This window comes from Arvicanthis niloticus, chromosome Y, assembly GCF_011762505.2.
Source record: "Arvicanthis niloticus isolate mArvNil1 chromosome Y, mArvNil1.pat.X, whole genome shotgun sequence".
Taxonomy (NCBI): domain Eukaryota; kingdom Metazoa; phylum Chordata; class Mammalia; order Rodentia; family Muridae; genus Arvicanthis; species Arvicanthis niloticus.
The window spans coordinates 10,576,902-10,598,304 of NC_133431.1; the positions used below are offsets into that span (position 1 = coordinate 10,576,902).

Genomic DNA, 21,403 nt, shown 5'->3' on the forward strand with positions numbered 1-21,403 from the left:
TTGGTCAGTTTAACAATGTAGAAGGATCCATTGTACAAACACCAAAAAGGACAGATATCCTCTCAAAGGTGACTGCAGCGCCAGCCCCCACATATTCATCTTGTCACAGCATCACCAGTGATGGATTCATGGAAAGACAGGAGAATTTGTGAGAAACCTGAAGAATGGGAAAGGCTAAACACAGGAATGTAAAACACACTGACATTTTTCCTACTGGGCCACTAAGGGTGGCAGCTTTGGTGTGGGTCTTCTTTATTCTTGGGTGGTTGTTAGCCACCAACCGGTGAGGACAAAGGGAACAGCCATGGCAATCTGGCTTGAGATGGCTGTATTATAAAATTAACTCCGGAGACCAGCACAGTGAGTCAATTCCACTTTATTGTTCCAGAAATAAGGTATATGAGGGCTTTTATGGGTACAGGTGGAAAGGATTAATTGGTCATAATAGTATATATAATTATCATGTGGGCAGGGAAGCCAGAATGGGACCTGTGTGCTGAGTTTAAGGAACACACACAGGGACAATCTTTTGATAAGTACATTCACCCGTGTTCAGGGACAATGTCTAGATACATTGAGGCAGAGAAATGGAAGCCCTAAAAAATAAAATAAATAAATAAATAAATAAATAGATAAAAGAAATGGAAACCCTAATAAAAATAAATACATAAATAAATAATAAAAGAAAGAAATGGAAGCCCTAAATAAAAAAATAATAAATAAATAAATAAATAAATAAATAAAAGAAATGGAATCCATAAAAAATAAATATATAAATAAATAACAGAAAGAAATGGAAGCCCTATAAAAAAAAATAAATAAATAAATAATAAACAACAGAAAGAAATTGAAGCCCTTCTGATAAAGGGAGTCCTCCATTTTGAGCTGAGTTCCACTCAGATTTGGGGGACTGTGACCTTCACACAGGTTTCCAACAGCCTTGATTCTTTAAACCATGGATCTTGGCTGTGAGAGGAACTGTACCAAATATTGGAAGCTGATTCAAAATACATACAGCCTAGGACCCTGCCCGGCTCTCCAGGTGGATGTCCCATAATTGGCTGTGTAAAAGTGTCTTCTAAAGGTCATTCTATTTTGTTATCAGTTCAGCACCTTCAGGGTAACAAGGACTATGGTATTAATGGTAATTAATACCATTAGAATCCATGACAATTGGCCCACTGTCTCACTTCTCTGCTGTGAAATGAGTTCCTTGGTCAGAAGCAATACTGTGTGGAATGCAATTGTGGTGAATGAGACACTCAGAATATCCATGGATCGTGGATTTGGCAGAAGCAATATGTGCATGAAAGTCAAAATCATAAGCAGAATATGTATCTATTCCAGGAAATAGAAAGCTTTGTCCTTTGCCCAAGAGAAATGATCCGATGTAGTCAACCTGCCACCAAGTCACTGGCTGGTCAACCCAGGATGTAGTTCCATATCTAGGGCTCAGTGTTGGTCTCTACTGCTGGTAGATCTGGAACTCACCAGCAGATGTGGCCATACCAGGCTTGGTGAGAGGACGACACTACTGTTCTACCCATGCATAAACCCTGCCGCATCTACCATGGCTACTATGTTCATGGTCCTTCTGGAAAATGACAGATATAGCTGAGGACACAGCTGACTTCTCAAAGAATAGATCATCCTAACTACTTGATTATTGAATGTTTGCTCAGATGAACTTACCTTTTGATCAGCATTTACATGGGACATAATTATGTTTACATCCTTTGACCATTTTGAGAGATCTATCCACATACTTCCTCCTTTTATGTCTCTCTCAACACTATTCTAATCGTTCTGTTTCCAAGTCTCTGACAGTTAAGCCATCCCACTGTTTATAGCTGATGATTCAGTGAATAATCACACATTTCCAAACAAATGCATAAGCATGACTACTGCATGAAGCTCTGAACTGTGGTGATTTCCCTTTACTGGTGTCTTTCAGAATTGTCCCAGAAACATGTTTTCATGCTGCAGTTGTTCACTTTTGGAATGGGGCCTGCATAACAGGCAGAACCCTTAGTAAAGCAGGACCTAGTTATTTCTTCCTTAGTCACTTGATGATAGGGCCTGTACCAGGAAGTCCTAGGTGCATGTATAATACTAGGGGCATTGTACAGGAATAGAAACTGTGAGGAGCAGGTGTGCTCAAGCTCTGCTTCTTGGCAGTTTGCGCACCGCACTGTGCATTTTTCCCTAACTGAGCCACAATGTGCAAACTCACTGCTACACAGTATCGGGCTGTTTCAGGTGCACCAATGAGGCATGCCCACATGGCAGGTGCTGATTGGGACAGGCAGGGGTATAAAAAGGGTGACCATTAAGAGAGTTAACAGAAGTGCCCCCCCACCTGAGAGATAACACAAGAGCCTCCCAAGAAAGATAGGAAAGAAAGACCACCCAGCGAGATAACAGAAGACCACCCAGAGAGATAGGAGTAGGGCATCCACAGAGACAGGAGAAAGGCATCCAGAGAGAGGAGAGGACAGAAGGGCATCCAGAGAAAGATTAATAAGAGAAGGGCTTCCATAGAGAGAGGATAATAAAGGATCCTGAATAAAACTGTGTTGAGAAGAACTATGAGTTGTGTCATTCCTGTCTGCTGGTCAGATAGAGAAGCAACAAGAAACTACAGGCTTTTGGGGAACTCAGGTACCTAGCATAAGTTTCCAAGTTCCCTCCAACAAAACCCAAGCCTACCTCCACTCTCTAGGCTAATCCTAAACAAGACTAGAGTTTCCAAGTTACACCCTCAACAATACCAGGGTCTCCAGTTTATTAACCCAAAAAACCTGCACCTTGGGTTACAAGTCCATGCCTAATAACCACTAATGCAGAGGGGGATGAAGTTAAGTTTATGAGGTGACTCCCAGCACCAGCCAATTATGTTAAAGGCCACAGAAGATTTTCAATTAGATGCTTGCACACATACTCCCCATGTGCTGCTTACAATAAAGCCTTTCCCTGATAGACACTTGGGGTTCCACCACCACCAAAACAGTCTTGACTGATGCTGGTGCATTGGGGATGGAAGCAAGCTAGCTCAAATAGAATAAAGACCCTGCTGTGAGTTGCATCAGATCAGCTCCTCTGTGTGACTTTTTGGGGATCACTAACATTTCCCTGGCATGACATGTTCAATTTCTACTAAGATGGAATAGCAGGCCAAGATATTCCTTTTTAATAGAAAATAGTTGGATAGATGATGGTAGAGCCTTGCTCTAATATTCATAATCTATTACTCACAATAAACACCTGCCAAAGGTTCCAAACAACGTTCCTATCTAACCATGAAACTGGTAGAACAGCCTGCACAGCAGCCTGGTCCTGTTACAGAGCCTTCTCCTGGTTTTGGCCCCCAACAGAAAGCTAGCAGCTTTCTGAGCTACTTGGTATATAGGCTGGTGTAACACACCCAAGTGAGGAGTGTGCTATCTCCAGAATCCTAATCGGCCAGTAAATGTGCTTTTCTCTTTGCAGTGGGATTGGCCAGGTGCACTGACTTATCTTTCACCTTAGAATTAATATCTCTGAATACCCTATGGCACTAGATTCCTATGCATTTCACTTAATTAGAAGATTACTAAATTTTGGTTGGATTTATTTTATGTCCTCTGGTGCCCTTATGGGTTTACAATGAGTCCAATTTGGTTGACACTTCATGTGCCCTAGGTCAGTTCTACATAATGTGCACTTTAGAGCACTAATATTATATTTTATGGAGGACATGGATGATCAAGATCCCTTCTAACTAAGTTAATGACACAGAAAATGCTGAAATAGAGATTCAAATAGAAAACCCAAAAGCTAAAGTAAACTTTATTTCCCCATACAGAGAATTTTTTTAATATTTCATTATTGATTCTCTTGTTTTCCCAATGCTGTTATACACACATGAAATTATTAATTAGAAAGGCATATGTACTTACGAATGGATGCATATAACATATTTTTCCATCTTCTTTGGATGAACATATTTGAGGTGGACGTGAGACTGGGTTTAATTTAGCTTTGGCTAGCCTAAAATTCATGACATAGCTTAGCTGGGTCTTGTCCTTATGATCATCTAGCCTTGTCTGTTGGGTTCTGAGATCTTAGGCATGGTGACCCCAGGGAGCAGCCCCTTGAGTTTCAGCTTCAATGTCTAATAGTAGGTTACTGGAACAATCCCTTCCTTTCATCTTCTTTGAAGAAAAGGTATCTGAAAGCACAGTATGACATTTTCTAGAAAGAACCAGAGCCAGGACTACTGAGAATCCTCTGTCATCTTACTTTCCATTCCATCTCAATCATTGGACCCAAACCACAATAACAGCCATTTTGCTGTGGTAAATATTATTTGGGAGTTTCTTACCCCACTTAAATCATAGAGATTCGAAATAAAAGACACAGAAGACTTTGTATTTACAATAAGCAGTAAAGCAACAGAGTTGGGCAGATATCAACCCTTTATTCCTATTTTGTCTATTTCCCTGTTAATATCTGTGAGATATCACATGCCATGTTCTCGATAGGCTGCTCATACTCCCAGGCCAGACCTACTGGCCATGCACTCACACTCCACCAACCCCATGGTGCCTTCTTCCTTCTCCCTCTTCTCTCTCCTTCATGGTGTCTTCCCCAGACACTCAGTCTGGGACCTAATGCACCATCTACCTTTCTTCTCCCCAGCTTCAGGTTTTGGCATCTTTATTAAGCAATCATGGAAGGCAGGAAATAAATATAGAAATAATGTAATTATAGTCCCCAAAAATTATTGTACAAAGTTGAACCAGGTTTTATGGCCATGTGTCCAGAGTTTAGGATCCTGTATTAGAGCACATCAAATATTATTTTTACTTTTTCTCTCAGGCTGAACATTTCAAACCAAGAAAATAATAGTCTTTTAAAACAGGGCCACTTCATGATTCCCAGTTTTTGTTTTTGTTTTGTTTTGTTTTTTTTGTTTTTGGTTTTTCGAGACTGGGTTTCTCTGTGTATCCCTGGCTGTCCTGGAACTCACTCTGTATATGAGGCTGGCCTCAAATTTAGAAATCTGCCTGCATCTGCCTCCCAATGCCTAGGATTAAAGGTGTGTGCCACCACTGCCTGGCCTTTATCCAGACTATTGATTACCTAGTGTGTAGAAACAAGAAATTATTAATCAAGACATTTGTTAATCACCTAAAATTAATTACCTCACAACTCCTTGCTAATATCAATCACTACTAATTGAAGGAAGCTTTTACCCTCTGTTTTCATCTTTTTTTGTACTGTGACTAACCCTGCTTCAAAGTTGGTCATAGAACTTGATTCTTGCACAGGTCCCTCCCTCTTCATTTTAAGACCCAAGGAAAGCCAGAGAGGTTGTAGGAAACGCACTCAATGTTTTATTTTTGTTTTGCACTGACCAGTCTAGGACCAGTCTGAAAGAGTTGCAAGACACTCTTTCCAGCACTGAGCAGCACAAAAGGACTGGGTGCTCAAAACAATTCTCAATTACATACAGAGGCAAGCCTCAGCTGCAGGAAACATTCCTATGAACAAAAATAAATAATCAGGAGGAGTTGAAAAAAATGGAAAGAAATTCTTAATGACTTGGAATTGAAGGTGAATGAAAACAAAAAGGAGGATATAGCAATGTTGCATTTGAAATCAATAATTGGCTTTTAAAACAAATACACATAGAATGAATTAGGTAGTCTTCTGTTTCTATTTTGTGAAATTATCCAAGGTGTATTGGTCTTAGCTCTTCTTTGAAGGTCTGGTAGAATTCTGCATTAATACTACCTAGTCCTTGCCTTCTCTTGGACAGGAGGTTTATAATGCCTGCTTTGATTTCCTTAAAGGTTATACTACACTTTAGATAATTTACTGATCTTGATTTAATTTTGGTTTATGGTATCTGTCTAGATAATTATCCATTTCTCTGGCTACACATTTCATCTAGATTTTCCAGTGTGTAGAAAGAACTAATGATTTTCAGAAGTTTTCTCAGTTTCTCTTGTTATGTCTCCCTTTTAACTTCTGATTTTGCTAATTTGGATACTGTCTCTGTGCCCTCTGGTTGGTCTGGCTAAGGGCTGTTCTATCATATTGATTTTGTCAAAGAACTAGTTCTTGGTTTTGTTGAGTCTCTGTACTGTACTCTTTGTTTCTAAGTGTTTCATTTTTGCCTGTGGGGAGGTGGGCAGTGAGAAGCATCTGGATGCCTGGTAGACCATATGCCTTGAACCCCAGACCTTTATCGGACGGCAGGTGTTCAGCTCTGCTTCCAGGCCCTGGTTCTTTTCATTTAGCTTCAGCCCTCCAGAGCCCACAGAAAGGTCTATGGCCATAAGTCAGGAGGAACAGTGCCCCAGGCTATCCCACAAGTAGATGAGGTATCTTCAAGCTCTCAGAACAAGTCAATAGGCATTATCTGCTGACTGACCCTAACCCACCCAGAAACTGTATATAAGGGCTCTATTCAGGGGAAGTAAAGTGTACGAGAATCATGCGGGTGTCCGACAGTTTCTGTAGCAAGAGCTGTAACACTTGGGAAGAGATCTGCTCTCCCAGAACCTGCCTGGGACACCAAGCTGCCTCCATGCAAGCTAGCTGGCTCCTTATTGGCCCAGCCTGAGTCAGCTCAGCATGGAGACCAGTGCAGCACCTGGGAGTTACTGGGCTGCAACAGTGGAAACTCAGCAGAGGCAGCAATGGAGGCAGGCGATCTCCCCTCCCTGCTCGCACCCTGTCCTGTGCTGGGCCGGAAATCATTGTGGGACACCCTCCAAAACAAGAGACTCACATCTTCCCTGAGTTTGATTATTTCCTGGTGTCTACATCTCTTAAGTGTGTTTGCTTCTTTTTGTTCTAAAGCTTTCTGATATGCTGTTAAGTTGCTTGTGTAGGGTCTCTCTGGTATGTTTATGAGGGCAATTAGTGCCATGATATTTTGTGTCCCATAAGTTTTGTTATGGTGTGTCTTCATTCTCATTGAATTCTAGAGTCCAGTCTTTTATTTCTTTCTTTCTTTCTTTCCTTAGCAAGTTATCATTTTATAGAAAGTTGTTCAGTATGTGGCTTTCTGATATTTTTGTTATTACTGAAATCCAGATTATTCTGTACTGATTTCATAGGATGCATGAGAATATTTCAGTCTTCTTTTATCTGATGAGGCTTCATTTGTGACAAATTTTTTTTTGTTTTTTTTTGAGACAGGGTTTCTCTGTGTAGCCCTGGCTGTCCTGGAATTCACCATGTAGACGAGGCTGGCCTGGAAATCAGGAATGCACCTGCCACTGCCTCCCAAGTGCTGGGATTAAAGGAGTGTACCACCACTGCCCGGCGATTTGTGACAGACAACATGTTCAATTTTGGAGAAGATACAATGAGGTACTGAGGAGAAGATATATGTAATTGTATGTCTACCTTTTCATATCTGATTTTGGTAATTAGGATATTGTCTCTGTGTCCTTTCATTAGTATGGCTAAAAGTCTGTCTATCTATCTATCTATCTATCTATCTATCTATCTATCAATCATATATATATATGTAGGGTGAAATGTTCCATATGGAAGAGTCAGAAGAAAGACTTAAGAAGGTGAAGAGGATGGCGACCCCATAGGAAAAACAACAGTGTCAATTAACTTGGACACTTTAGGGCTTCCAGAGTCTAAGCCAAAAACCAAGGGGCATACAGGGGATGGTTCATGGCCCTGGGCATGTGTAGAGCAGAGGACTGCCTTGTCTGGCCACAATGGGAGAGGATGCACTTAACCCTATAGAAACTTGATGCCACAGGGAAAAGGGAACCTGGTGGAGGTGAGGTCCCAGTGGGTGGGCGGGTGGGAGAGAAACCTCTCAGAGGCAGCAGGGAGGAAGATGGGGAAAAGACCTCAGGGAAGAGGTACCAGGAAAGAGGGCAAATTTGGAATGTAAAAAATTTTATAATTTTAATTAAAAAGGGAAAAAAAGAAACAGAATTGAAAAAATATATATCTACACTGAGTTTGAAAAAGAGCAGATAGATGGTTTCCTTGCAGAGAAAATGGCATTAATTTACTACTATTAATTGCACATACCTGGCTGCTATGTGCAATGTTAGCTTCTGTGTTCTGTAATATGACACACACAGCTACAGGCAATGGCCTGTGTCTCAATCATCCCACCTGACTTAACACTGAAAGTGCATTTGCCGTATCTCCAAAGTTGGAAATTCAATATTTCTTGGATTATGCTAAAGTTCTCAAATTATATACCTATCAATCTAGTTTGTCTTCATTCACCTGACATGCTGGCAAACTAGAAAATTATTACCCTGTCACCATCATGTCTTTTATTTTTTTGTATTGGTGACTCCAGGGTTAGTGATTGGAAGCGATGCCATTAAAACCATCATCTCAACAAAGTAACTTATTTAAAAAGTGCATCAGTTGCCTCCCTGTCCAATTTAATGAGAAAAAACATGGAGTTAATCAAACTTTGTGTTAAATGTAAGCTGAGTACTTCACGGAATCTATCATAGAGCCTATGGTGGGTCCCACCATACATTTCATTGTGCGGACACAAACTATTGTATATCAAGTACATTGACATAAAATAGACTTTTTCAATTCCAGAAGTTATAGCCACATCCCATTCCATGATGTTGGTACTTGATTCTGTACTAAGGAGGAACATTTATCACCCTCTGGTTAATGAGTGTGAGCTCATTTATATTGCCAAAGGGGGTCTTAAATATTCCAACATAGCTGAAGTACAAGAAAAAGGCTTTGAAACCAACTGTATGAAGATAATAGAAGTCCTTAAAGTGGACATGACTAAATCTCTTAAAGAAATTGAGGAAAGCACAAACAATTGGAGGAAATCAATAAACACCTCAAAGACAGCCAGGAAAACACAAACAAAAACATGGAGGAAACCAACAAATCTTATAAATAAAGCCAAGAGCTGGGCAGTGGTGGTGCACAGCCTTTAATCCCAGCACTTGGGAGGCAGTGGCAGTGGATTTCTGAGTTTCAGGCCACCCAGGTCTACAGAGTGAGTTCCAGGACTACCAGGGCTACACAGAGAAACCCTGTTTAAAAAAAAATAAAGCCAAGAAAAACAAATGAAGATTACAAGAAAAATAGAAACAATAACAAAATCACAAGCTGAGGGAATAATGGAAACAAAACTTCAAGACGGCAAAGAGGAATTACGGAGGCAAGAGATGAATGAAAAATCTTAAGCACTGAAGATACAATGGAAGGGATGGAAATATCACACAAAGAAAATGTTAAATCTAAAACTTCCTGACATAAAATATCCAGAAAATCTAGGACACTGTGAAAGGATAAAATGTAAGGATACCAGGACTAGAGAAAAAACAATATTAGATCAAATTCTCCTAAAATATTGATAACAAAATCTTAGAAGAAAAACTTCCAAAATAAGGATGAAGGTGCCTATCAAAGTAAAAGAATCATGAAAACACCTAACAGAATAGACCCTAAAATGAAGTCTCTTTCATGTATAATAATCAAAACATCCAGTACAAAGAAAGAATACTAAAAGCTACAAAGGTCAAAGGCCAATAAACATATAAATGAAGATTTTTTAAAATTGCAGATTACCTTCAAGGAAGTTACCAATAAAAATGAAAATTCAGGTCGTAAATAATCTTGTATTATCTGCAAAAGAAAGGAAAGCACACAAATACCCCAACACCAGCACCAGCAGCACCACCAGCAGCAGCAATAACAAAATACAAGGAGTTAACAATCACTGTTTATTGACTCTCCCAGTATCAATGACCACAGTTCACCAGTAAAAAGACAAAGGGTAACAGAATAGATGCTAATAAAATTGATCCTTCAATTCCATACAAAAAGTATAGCTCAACATCGAGAATAGGCAGTAATTCCAGGTAAAGGAATGTAAAAAGATTTTCCAAGCAGATGGACCAACGGAGCAAGCTGATGTAGTCATTTTAAAATGTAGCAAAACAGATATTTAACTAAATTAATCAAAAGAATTGGAGAAAGACACAACAAATTCCTCAAGTTCAAAGTCTCTTTTGAGTTTTATACAATCATGTAAATGTAATCTCCTATATCTTCAAAACAAATAGAATATCATATCCATCCAAATTTGCAGAACGTACTTCACCATTTTTAAATGCCATTATGAGGAAATACTGGGCCAAAATAAGACCAAAAACAGTAAGGCAATCTCCAATCTCTGCATCTCCATGTCTGATGTCAAAGTGTTCTTCAGATCTCCAACTCCTTCCTGCTTTGCTCACTGCAGCACAATTCTTTCTCTTTAGCTGGTTTTATTCCCTGCAACAGTTTTCCAGAGCAGGTATCCCACAGCTCTAGAGTCTCAAAATATTAGGGTTTCAAAGGTAACTTCAATATTACAGTTTCTTGTTCCAGTATCTGGGATTCACACATGATCATCTGTGCTCTTCAAAAGAGATTGGGTCACTTTACCAGCTCTTCCATCTATAGCACTCTAGGTTCTGCTTGATTCCACTTTACTGCTGCTGCTGTTCTTTCTGCTCATCCCATGGGACTGACATCTTCAATATGCTGGGTTCTTCTGCTGTAACTAAGATTCACTGTGTTGCTCTCATGAACTCCCTAAACAGGACCAAACCTTAGCTGCTCTGCATGACAGATTCATTTATGCCTCTGAAAACAATACCACCCGAGTGATTCTCACAGATGATAAACTCCAGGTGCACAACAAGGTACAACCTTGGCTACCTCTGGAACACAGCTTCTTTGTCCTCTCAGAAAACACTTCTGAGAAGATGTCACCTCAGTGGTGATGATTTCTTCTTCATCCCCACTAATTTTCTAACTACAGCCGACCACCATCAGTTGTCTCAGTTGTCCCTTCTATTCTTCCCTCTAAAAGCAGAGCCACATAGACAAAGCTGCTGAGTCCCTCTGCTTGCTGGGGCCCAAACATCACTCCTTCTATTACATCATCACCAGCTTTCTATTTTTCAACAACTTCGCTGCCTAAGCTCGGCTGTCCTTGAACTTGCTCTGTAGAGGAATCTTGAACTCAGATCTGTATGGGTCTGTCTTCTGAATGTTGAGAAATACATGTGTAACACTTTGCCCATACCTAAGCTTTTTATTACCTAAAACTTGTTCTGTACCAGGATGACTTGAATCAGAGATCTGCTTGATGTTCATCTCCTGGGATTTAAGGTGTGTACCACCATGCCTGGACCTAAGTATATCCTATATCCCTTTAGATTTTAAATTGAAAACCCAGTATAGTAATCAGAATTCGTCAATTGTCAATTTGACACATACTTGTATGTCTTCATGTCCACATAAAAAGAGTAACCAGTTAATAATAATGCCTAATATTATACAGTTCACATCCATAAAACTTCACATCCACATGTTTAGGTGGATGGTATCTTGCAATAATATCACCATTTCTTTAATAACATTGTGTATCTTTGATCACAGGATATATCTTCATTCAACTTCCTGGTAAGATTTTCTCTTTGAAGCTAACAATTCATATTTTTTTTCTTTTCTAAGATTACTAAGCATGATCAAAACAGTCACCATGAGAGTAAACACAGGCCAAAGGCTATGCTTGGCTTTCCTAAGACTTCCTTTGTCAATGTAATTAACAAAATAAGCCTCTTGACCTTCTGATGAGAGCAAAAGACAGCAACATTCTTCAGCAAAACATTATAAAAACTATATACAAAGTTCAAACCACCCTTAGTACATATGTGTTCTACTAGAATGGCCCATGAAGTTCCACTTAATGCATGTACAAATCCAAAGTCTAAAAATCCACATTGCTTCCAACAAAAGCATGGTAAGGCCTATCAATAAAAATACTTAAGCCTGGGGAACAAACTTCTGTCTCAGATAGAATTTCCATTGCTAAGAAGAGACACTGTGACCAAGGCAACAGTTTTAAAGGCAAATAGTTAATTCAGTCTGTCTTATATTTTCAAATGTTTATTTCATGACCAACATAGCAGGAAGAATGTCAGCATGCAGGCAGCCATGATTATGGAGAAGGAGCTGAGAGTTCTGCATTTTCATGAAAAGGCATCCAGGAAGAGACTGTCATCCAGCAAAATAGTAGGAGACTCTATTTTGCACTGGCTGGAGCTCCAAAGACACCGACTCTAGGAATTCAATTATTTCAAAACAGTAATATCTACCTAGGCCAAACATACTAATATTATCACTTCTTAGGACCAAATATATTCAAATCACCACAGTTTATTTCTACTATGAATTCTTTCATGCATTTAAATATGAATAGGACATGCAGATGCTTTACCACATTGATTAATTTCAGAAAGTTTCTCTCTAGTATGTGTTGATTTTTCTATTCAGAGAATACTGTGGCATGTAAAGGATTTTCCAACTTGAGGACATTCACAAGATTTCTGTCCAATTTGTGGTCTTTTATGTCTTTGGAGACTACAGTGATAGGCACAGGCTTTTCCACGTTTGTCACATTCAAAAGGTTTCTCTAGAAGGTGTGTTACTTGAAGTATTTGGAGAGTAAACTGTCATGTAAAGACTGTACTTCATTCATGGCATTCATGCAGTTTCTCTACATTATGTGTTCTTTTATGTATCTGGTGATGCCTGTGACATGCAAGGGCTTAGCACCTTGATGACACTGAGTCACTCTCTTGAATGTGTTCTACTATGTAGTCGCAGAAAAAAATGAATTGTCAGTTTTTCCACAGTGATTACATTAATGGGGCTTCTCTCCAGTGTGATTTCTTTGTGTGTGTGTAAAGAACTATGACAGGCAAAGGCTTTACCACATTGTGAATATTCAAGCAGATTTCTCTCTGGTACATGATCTCTCCTGTCACTGCAGATGACTGTGACTTGCAAATGCTTTACAACACTGATTACATTCATGAGGTTTCTCTCCTGTACCTGTTCTTTTATAGTAATGGAGATGCTAAAGTTGTGAAAAGTCTTTACCATGTTGATCACATTCATGAGGTTTCTTCCAATGTGGGATCTTTTATTTTTTTGAGATTAATGGGACATGCAAAGGCTTTAGCTCAAAGATTACATTCATAGTTCTGTCCAATACCTGTTCTTTTATGTTTTGAAAAAAAATCTTTATGGAAAGATTTTCACCACTATAAAGTCCTCACAAAAGGGAAGATCTCCCCCCACCCAAGCCTCAGGAATTCATGGTCACCCAATAATTCACAAGACACAGAAGTCGATGTAATCAGCAAGAGGTATATTTTGACCAGCATGCTGAGGTCAAGACCCGGAACCCATGCAGGGTCTATGGGGTTTGACCCTGAGCTTTGGAGGCACAGGGAATTTAAAGGCAAAACCACACAGAAAAAACCATAATGCAGGGGGAGTCAAGGGTGGTTATTGGAAAGTCCCAACCCATTATTCAGTTTGTGACAGGGTCTAAGTAACAGTCAGGGAGAATATTCTGTATAGGCTATTCTCAACAGCCTATTCATACTCAACCATCTTGTGGTCAGCCAAATTTCTGAAACACAGAGTTCACGAATGAGCTGACCAGTACTCTTGGTTCCGCTCAGCATGCTAGAAGTTTTTGAAAATTTTAACACTTTCACCACAATGATTACATTCATAGGTTTCTTTCCAATATGGGTTGTTTTATGGTTTTGGAGACAAAAGTTTTCTGAAAATGCTTTTACCATATTAATTACATTCACACAGTTTCTCTCCAGTATGTGAACATTTATGTCTTTGGAGAATTTTCAATTATAAATGATTTTTTCCACATTGATTACATATCTAAGAATTCTCTCTGGTATATGGGTTTTCTATTATATGGGAGATAACTGGAACTTTTAAAGGCTTTGCCACATTGATTACATTCATAAGGTTTCTATCCAGTATGTGTTCTTTTATGTCTTTGGAGATGACTGTGACGTGAAAAGGCTTTACCACATTGATTACATTCATAAGGTTTCTCTCCAGTATGTGTTCTTTCATGACTTTGGAGACTACTGTGTTGTGAAAAGGCTTTACCACATTGATTACATTCATAAGGCTTCTCTCCAGTATGTGTTCTTTTATGACTTTGGAGATTACCTTTTTGTGAAAAGGCTTTACCACATTGATTACATTCATAAGGTTTCTCTCCAGTATGTGTTCTTTTATGATATTGGAGACTACTGTGTTGTGAAAAGGCTTTACCACACTGATTACATTCATAAGGTTTCTCTCCAGTATGTGTTCTTTTATGTCTTTGGAGACTACTGTGACATGAACAGGCCTTACCACATTGATCACATTCATAAGGTTTCTCTCCAGTATGTGTTGTTTTATGTCTTTGGAGACTACTGTGTTGTGAAAAGGCTTTACCACATTGATTACATTCATGAGGCTTCTCTCCAGTATGTGTTCTTGTATGTCTTTGGAGACTACTGTGATATAAAAAGGCTTTACCACATTGGTTACATTCATAAGGTTTCTCTTCAGTATGACTTCTTTTATGCCTGCAACAGTAATGGGCACATGTGAAAGCTTTACCACAATTATTAGCCTGATCCATTATTTTATCATTATGAATCAATTTTACAGTTGGTCTCATAATAAAGAACACTCAGATCTTATACTTTTATCACTTTGATGTTCACGGTTGTACTTGAAAATACCTGTGATGGTAAGAGTATTTACTACAAGGCTCACATTTATAACATCCTTTTTCTATATGAGATTTCTACATGATGCATTCATAGGTCAGAATAAAATGGAACAACTAAGAGCATTAAAACCCCTATTGCATTCTTAGTTTTTCCTATAGTGTGCATCACACCACAACAGCACTGTGAAACAGGATGAACAGAAGAACTGCAAACTTCTAGTACCCATAAAGATTTTCTGCTGTGTGAATTTGGGTAAAGTCATAAAAATAATTAATTGTAAACACCTATCATATTCAGAAAGTCTACCAAAGGCAGGAATGCTATATATCTTCTCATTGTTGTGAAATAGACAGATGTTGTATTTTTAGTATCCCTATGCTCACATGGTTTCATCCATTCTGACAATTGATACCACCATTAAAAAAAGCGGAACAAATGAAATGTTTCCACATTGAATTCACATGCATTGACTTTTTGTTTCATTGTAGACATGATTAATGTTTCTCCAAAACAACATTCTCGATTCTCATAAACTGACAAAAACAATAAAATTAAAAATTTCACTGTAAGAATACGAGTGTCACCAACTTTATCATGGACTATTTGATTATCAGAAAGTTATGGATACATGTTTATCACTATTCAATGTGCAACATCTAAATATTATGAGACTATACAAATTGGTAGTTCCACAACATAGCTCTAATGGAGATACAAATCAATTAAAGGAATCTTTTAAGGCATTGTTTCCTTCTCTCTTGCTTACATAAATGCCTTGCAAACACTAATCAGATAACTGACATTGAAGGTACATAGTTTTGGGAGAATATTATAATCATAGCTACAATAAAATGATTCATATTTTATACACTTGCTTTCCTTTAGAGCATCCAGATCATATTAAAATTTCCTCACAGGCATATTTGTATTTGTTAAACATTAAAATTACCTTTCATGGCCGGGCGGTGGTGGTACAACACCTTTAATCCCAGAACTTGGGAGGCAGAGGCAGGCGGATTTCTGAGTTCGAGGCTAGCTGGTCTACAGAGTGAGTCCCAGGACAGACATGGCTACACAGAGAAACCCTGTCTTGAAACCCCCTCCCCTCAAGAAATACCTTTCATGAAGTCTAGAAGTTTGGATGTTGTTCTTCAGTATGATTGACTTCCAAATTATAGCCTAAAACCCAGGTACAAGAAAATCAATGATATGTATTGGAAATTAGGCAAAATCAGTTACTCTGAATTTTCACAGCAATGAACCTGATTTATTCACTCAATATTACTTTGATCTCTATTGGAATAAGAGATGATCATCAGTAACCCAGAAACTGTTTTCCCTTATTTTGAGAAGCAAAAAAAAAAAAAAAATCAGTCTTACCAATAGCAGTGAGGTTCCAGTAGGTCTCCAGCATCACATCTTTGTAGAGATTTTTCTGGGAAGAATCCAGCAAATTCCACTCTTCCTCAGTGAAGTTTACATGCACATCATTGAAACTCACTGCTTCCTAAAATATCACATACATGTGTACAACACAAAGCCTGATACTGACATCAATACAAAGTAAAGTTATGCTTCCTAGACAATATAATCAAATAATCAGGTGATTCCTCCACTTATTTTCTGACACACAAGTTATAATTAATCACTATGTCAGTTTAGAAGAAACTTGAAATATTGATACTGAACCCTTGAAACAGGGTTCACCTGTGTCACTCCTGAACCCTTAGAATAGGATATAGCCCTTGCAACACAAATGGCAATTGAGAGGGATATGCAGGGGAAACAGATCTACTGTATTGAGCACACATCTGAAAAGCTGGATGAAAAATTACTAACTTACAAAAGTGATGGGCAAGCTGTGTGTATTTGCTCATGTCTTTAATTGCAGAGGTACAGGCAGGTGGATATCATTGAGCTGGATGCCAGCACAGTCTATGCAATGAGTTTAAGGACAGCAAAAGTTACATGTTAAGAACCTCACTCTGCTACAAAAATAAAGCAGGAAACAAAAATGACAGAATGAACTCACAGTTCTTTAATGAAGTTACTGCAAAGAATTATGCATTCACTGCAGTACTGTATTCAGCTTGAAAAACATGCAGTGAACCAGTTTTAAACAGCAAAATTAATTAAATTTTACTAGAAGGGAATGTATGTTTAAACAGTTAAAAATAGACAAGTGAAAATATTAGTAATGTATATGTTGATCAGAAATAAAGAATGTAGTTCAGGAGATATAGCTCAGGAGTTGAAAGCTCTTGCTGGTCTTCCACATAATGGTGGTCAATTTCTGACATACACATGTGGACACCTGTCCATTTCTTCATGATCATAAATTCTGAGGCCATCTTCTGACAAGAGTAAAGATGAGGCATACATTCATAGTCATGCACACACGTATAACACACTTATTTATCCAAAATTTTCAGAAGAAACACAAGAGTTAGGCAGAACATCATACACCTGCAATTCAATGACTCTGAAGAATCAGATAATATTAATGATGTGAGCAGAAGCCATCTGGAGAAATAGAATATAATGTATATAGTTTGCTGAATTTCAAAATGAAAGATGTAGACTAAGAGCAGCACAAAATCATGTGCCTACTTAACAAAAATATGTCAGGTGGCTTATGTGGTTCTATATCTACAATTAGAACAAGAAGTGCTTCACAGGGAAATTTGGTCTAGAAAAGCAAAACAGAATGAATAATGTTAAAATATAAAACCACCAGGTTTGCAAAATAGCATAGCATTGAACAGCAAATGTGTGCACAGTATCTTATGTGATTTTAGGGACAGAGTCCAAATGGGGAATGTATGGGAGCATGAGAAAAAAGCTGAAGGATCAGATTCAACCACAACACTGGAGACACCCAGAACAAATTTGTCCTGGCTAAGAAAATTTCTAAGGTAAATCTGGAGCAGAGACTGAAGGAATGGCAATGAAAACTCATCCAATTGGAGACACACATTGACAAGCTCCAATCCATGACATTATTAAGGATACTCTTTGATGCTCCCCACACAGGAGCCTTGCATAATTGTCTATTGAGAGGCTCCACCCAGCAGTTGACTGAAGCAGTAGTGGATCCACAGTCAAACATTGCATAGACCTTGGTAACTCTGATGGAAGGGTGGGGGGAAAGATTGAGTGCCCTGAACATGATAGTAACTCCACAGGAAGACCAACAGACTCAACTAACCTCAATCCTTGGGGACATTCAGAGACTGAGCCACAAACAATAACACACACAGGCTGGACAAAGGACCCTGGCCCTAAGTAGCAGATTGCAGGTCAGTCTTCATGATGGTCCTACAACTATTGTAGCAGGAGCTATCCAAAGCTGCTGTCTATCATTGGAATCTGTTCCTTTCACTGGGCTGACACTTCTGGCCACAGTAGCGAGGATGCACATAACCCAATACGTCTGTATCATGGGTACCCAGGGGCCCATAACCTCTCAAAGGACAAACAGAAGATACAGTAGAGAGTCTGTGAAGGCAGGCGACTTAGAGTAGGGACTCTACTAAGTTCATAGCCATTTTAATTACAAAAACTTAAAACTGGAAAGAATCCAGATGCCCCTCAACCAAAATATGGATATGGAAAATGTGGTTCATTTACAAAATGAAATATTATTCAGCTATTAAATACAATGACATCATGAATTTTGCAGGCAAATGGATACAGCTAAATACTATCATCTCTGTGAGGTAACCTAGACTTAAAAGCATGTGCATGTATGTACTCACAAGTGAATAATAATCATAAAATACAGGAAACCCACACTATACTCCATAAATACAAAGAAACTAAACAAGAAGGAAGGCCCAAATGAGAACGGTTGAATTATTCCCATTCAGAAGGGGGAATAAGCAATCATAGGAGGCAGATGGAAGAGAGAGAACGGATGGGAGAGCAGATAAGAAAGAGGAATAGGGTAGAAGCAGCAAAAGGTGTGGTGAGAGACAAGAGAGGGCCAGATGGGGAAAATGAATCAAAATCTGCAGCTGCCTGGGGAAGGGAGGGAGTACATTTTAGGATGTGCCAGAGAGCATGAATTGGAGGGTGACAAGGAGTCTATGGGGTTGATCTTAGCCTGAGATGCATAGCAGTGAAATATGGATGGTGAAGAGGCCACATCCTGCAGTCAGGCAGGACCCCCAGTGGAGAGTTAGAGACACCAACCAATCCAAAAACTGCTTTACCAAAATTTGTTCTTATCCACAAGAATGCATATCTACAACATAGATTGTGTACAGCAGTAAAATAACCCTTTGATACCATGTTGTTGTTCTAACTTGCTACTCTGCTGCTGTGATTGAATCCTCTAAACAAAAGCCTCTCAGGTAATAAATGGTTGTTCTGCATGGTTCTGTCAGATCACAGTCCATTATTTTGGGAGCTAGGTTAGAAACTGAAGGCAAAAAGCATGGAAAAACTCTGTCTCCTGGCTTGCTCTCTTGCTTGACCACTGTCTCATGCTTAGCCTGCTCTCTCATCCAGCCCAGGACCACTTGCCTTAGGGATATTGCCACCCTCAGTGGAAGAGCCTTCCTAATCAATCTCAACACTATCTTTCACAGACATAGAAAACCAGCCATTCTGATGAGGGCACGCCCTGGATTGAGGCTCTTTCAGATGACTGTAGCTCTGAAATGCTGAGAATTTAAGACAACTATGACACAGACACAATAATAAATAAGAAAGTTGTAAATCCAAAACCAATGGCGCTAACCATATTAATACAAGAGGCTATGCTATCCCATGAGGGAGTTGGAGTTGTAGCTGAGCAAGGACAAAATAAGGATGTCACTGGCCTCAGAGCAGGGAAGGATACACTGGAATGGGGACCTCAGAGACTGTGCTGCTCTGGGGTGAGGTGTCCTTTAACCCTGGGTTCCCAGCCAGTGCTACCAAAGATGTGGCTAAGCAGCTGGCAGGTGGACAGAAAAGCAATGGTCCCACACAACTCAAATGATCACCAACAAAGGACAGGATCTCTGGTCCAGGAAGATATGCTAAATTTGTTAGAATGATGAAGAATGATTTCCATCTTATGACAACTAACAAGTTCAATCTACAGTAGTCACATATGGACTGGGCAGAGGAGTAGTAGTTCTTGAGGAGGGGAAATGAGATCTTTCTCTTTCTACCCATAAAACCAAGGTAGGCAGAGCCCGACTTGCCCAGGATGCTGTCTGAAGAGCTCTCTGTCATGGACTAGTCAATGGGTCTAGGTCCTGTTGTTAAGAAGGATTTACTCAAGGTGTGGGGCTAGTAACTATAATAGACTTAGGGTGGAGTCTGTCTCATTTCATCAATGAGAGATAAACAAAAATACACACACACAAAATAAACTAGCCACAAGGGGACAGTATAAGGCTACCCAGCCAGATCTCTACCCACTTGGACAGTGGAGAAAATGAAGACAGGCAGGTAGCTGTGAGCACTGTAGCCAGGGTTCCAAAGTATTCTCTACCTTACCAGAAATTAAGACCAGAGACAGAAACACTGTCCACTATCCAGGCTCTAAAACACCTTTGAAGCACTCTTCGGCTGAGATGTCCAGCATATCCGTTATATGCAGCGTTCCAGGTTCAATTTAGTCATTCTCCCTCCACATATACTCAAGAAAAAAACCTGAAAACCAAGGCAATACCCAAAATCTGGCAGAGAACAGAGAGCGAGAAGTCACGACACAGGCCAGAACAAGGTTCATCTTAACAACCGGCCATTTTCAATCCTTTAGTTGGGTAGTGTGAGTATCTCTAAGGGTCAATGCTTAGATGCTTAGTTCAAGCCACAAGAACACAATGACAACAGAGCCTATATGCCAATGCAAAAAACCACATGGCCAGTCTTATATGAGCTCTGTAATAAGGATTCTCACAGTCAGCCTCACCGTGAGATCTAAACTGACGCGACCAAGCTCTAGAAGTGCCTGGATAGTTATAGTAGTTACAGCAAGATTGGACATTATACACACAGCGCAGAACAACTTAACATTGAAAAACTACATGTCTCGGCATGAATATGTAGGAACAATCAACAAGGACAAAAATATCATACTGACAACCATGATGGGGCGTAGCACTAACATTTTTCTCTGGTAAGGTGTACTTAGTTATCAATATGTAGCTTAACCCTGACAGTTGCTACCTGACTGGCTGTGGACAAGGTGGGCTGTCATCAGGACCTTGTTTGCTCAAGTGGACATTGTGTAACTCTCAGAAACACAATTAATTGGGATTTACAAAACTCACTTTGTGCCTGAGCGTCCTTAATTATTGAAAGATGTCTGGTTCAACCACAAGCTATGCCATATTCAGTAGGGAAAAGGTACTTTGTCCAAAGACCACCTCACGATCTGTACTGTAGATCCTCAATATCAGTTAACCACTTACTACTGAGACAGAATACAAGTGGCAAGTTAGCCTGTCTCCTGTGCATGCCTCTATAGGTAAGATAAGACAATACAGCCCACTGCCCCTCCTTCCTGCTCATCCCTGGTCTACCACACTTGGGAGACAGTCCCAGTTCAACTAACATGCTTTACCTATGCCATGTGACAAGGTAAACTTTCTATAATCTACCACACTTGCTGGGATACCAGATGCAAAAATCACATGTTTCCCTATGCACTGATACTAAACACCACGAGGAGCTTTCACCTCTATCACTGATATGTCTCCCGTGTGGTTTCTGAGATCATCTCTTCTGCCCACATTCTTCTTCCTGCTCCCAACATTAGCAAGCATTCCCCTCTT

At 39.4% G+C, this 21,403-nt stretch overlaps 1 protein-coding gene across 1 annotated transcript in view; it reads right to left on the reverse strand.

Annotated features, from left to right (window-relative positions):
- Nucleotides 1-21,403, reverse strand: part of LOC143437298 (uncharacterized) — a 172,113-nt gene that overhangs the window by 132,769 nt on the left and 17,941 nt on the right. The window contains exons 3-4 of the mRNA XM_076922106.1: nucleotides 13,909-14,237; nucleotides 10,540-10,558 (exon numbers count right to left, since the gene is read on the reverse strand). Of these exons, the coding sequence (XP_076778221.1) occupies nucleotides 10,540-10,558; nucleotides 13,909-14,237 (348 nt within the window). The remainder of the gene's footprint in view (nucleotides 1-10,539; nucleotides 10,559-13,908; nucleotides 14,238-21,403) is intronic.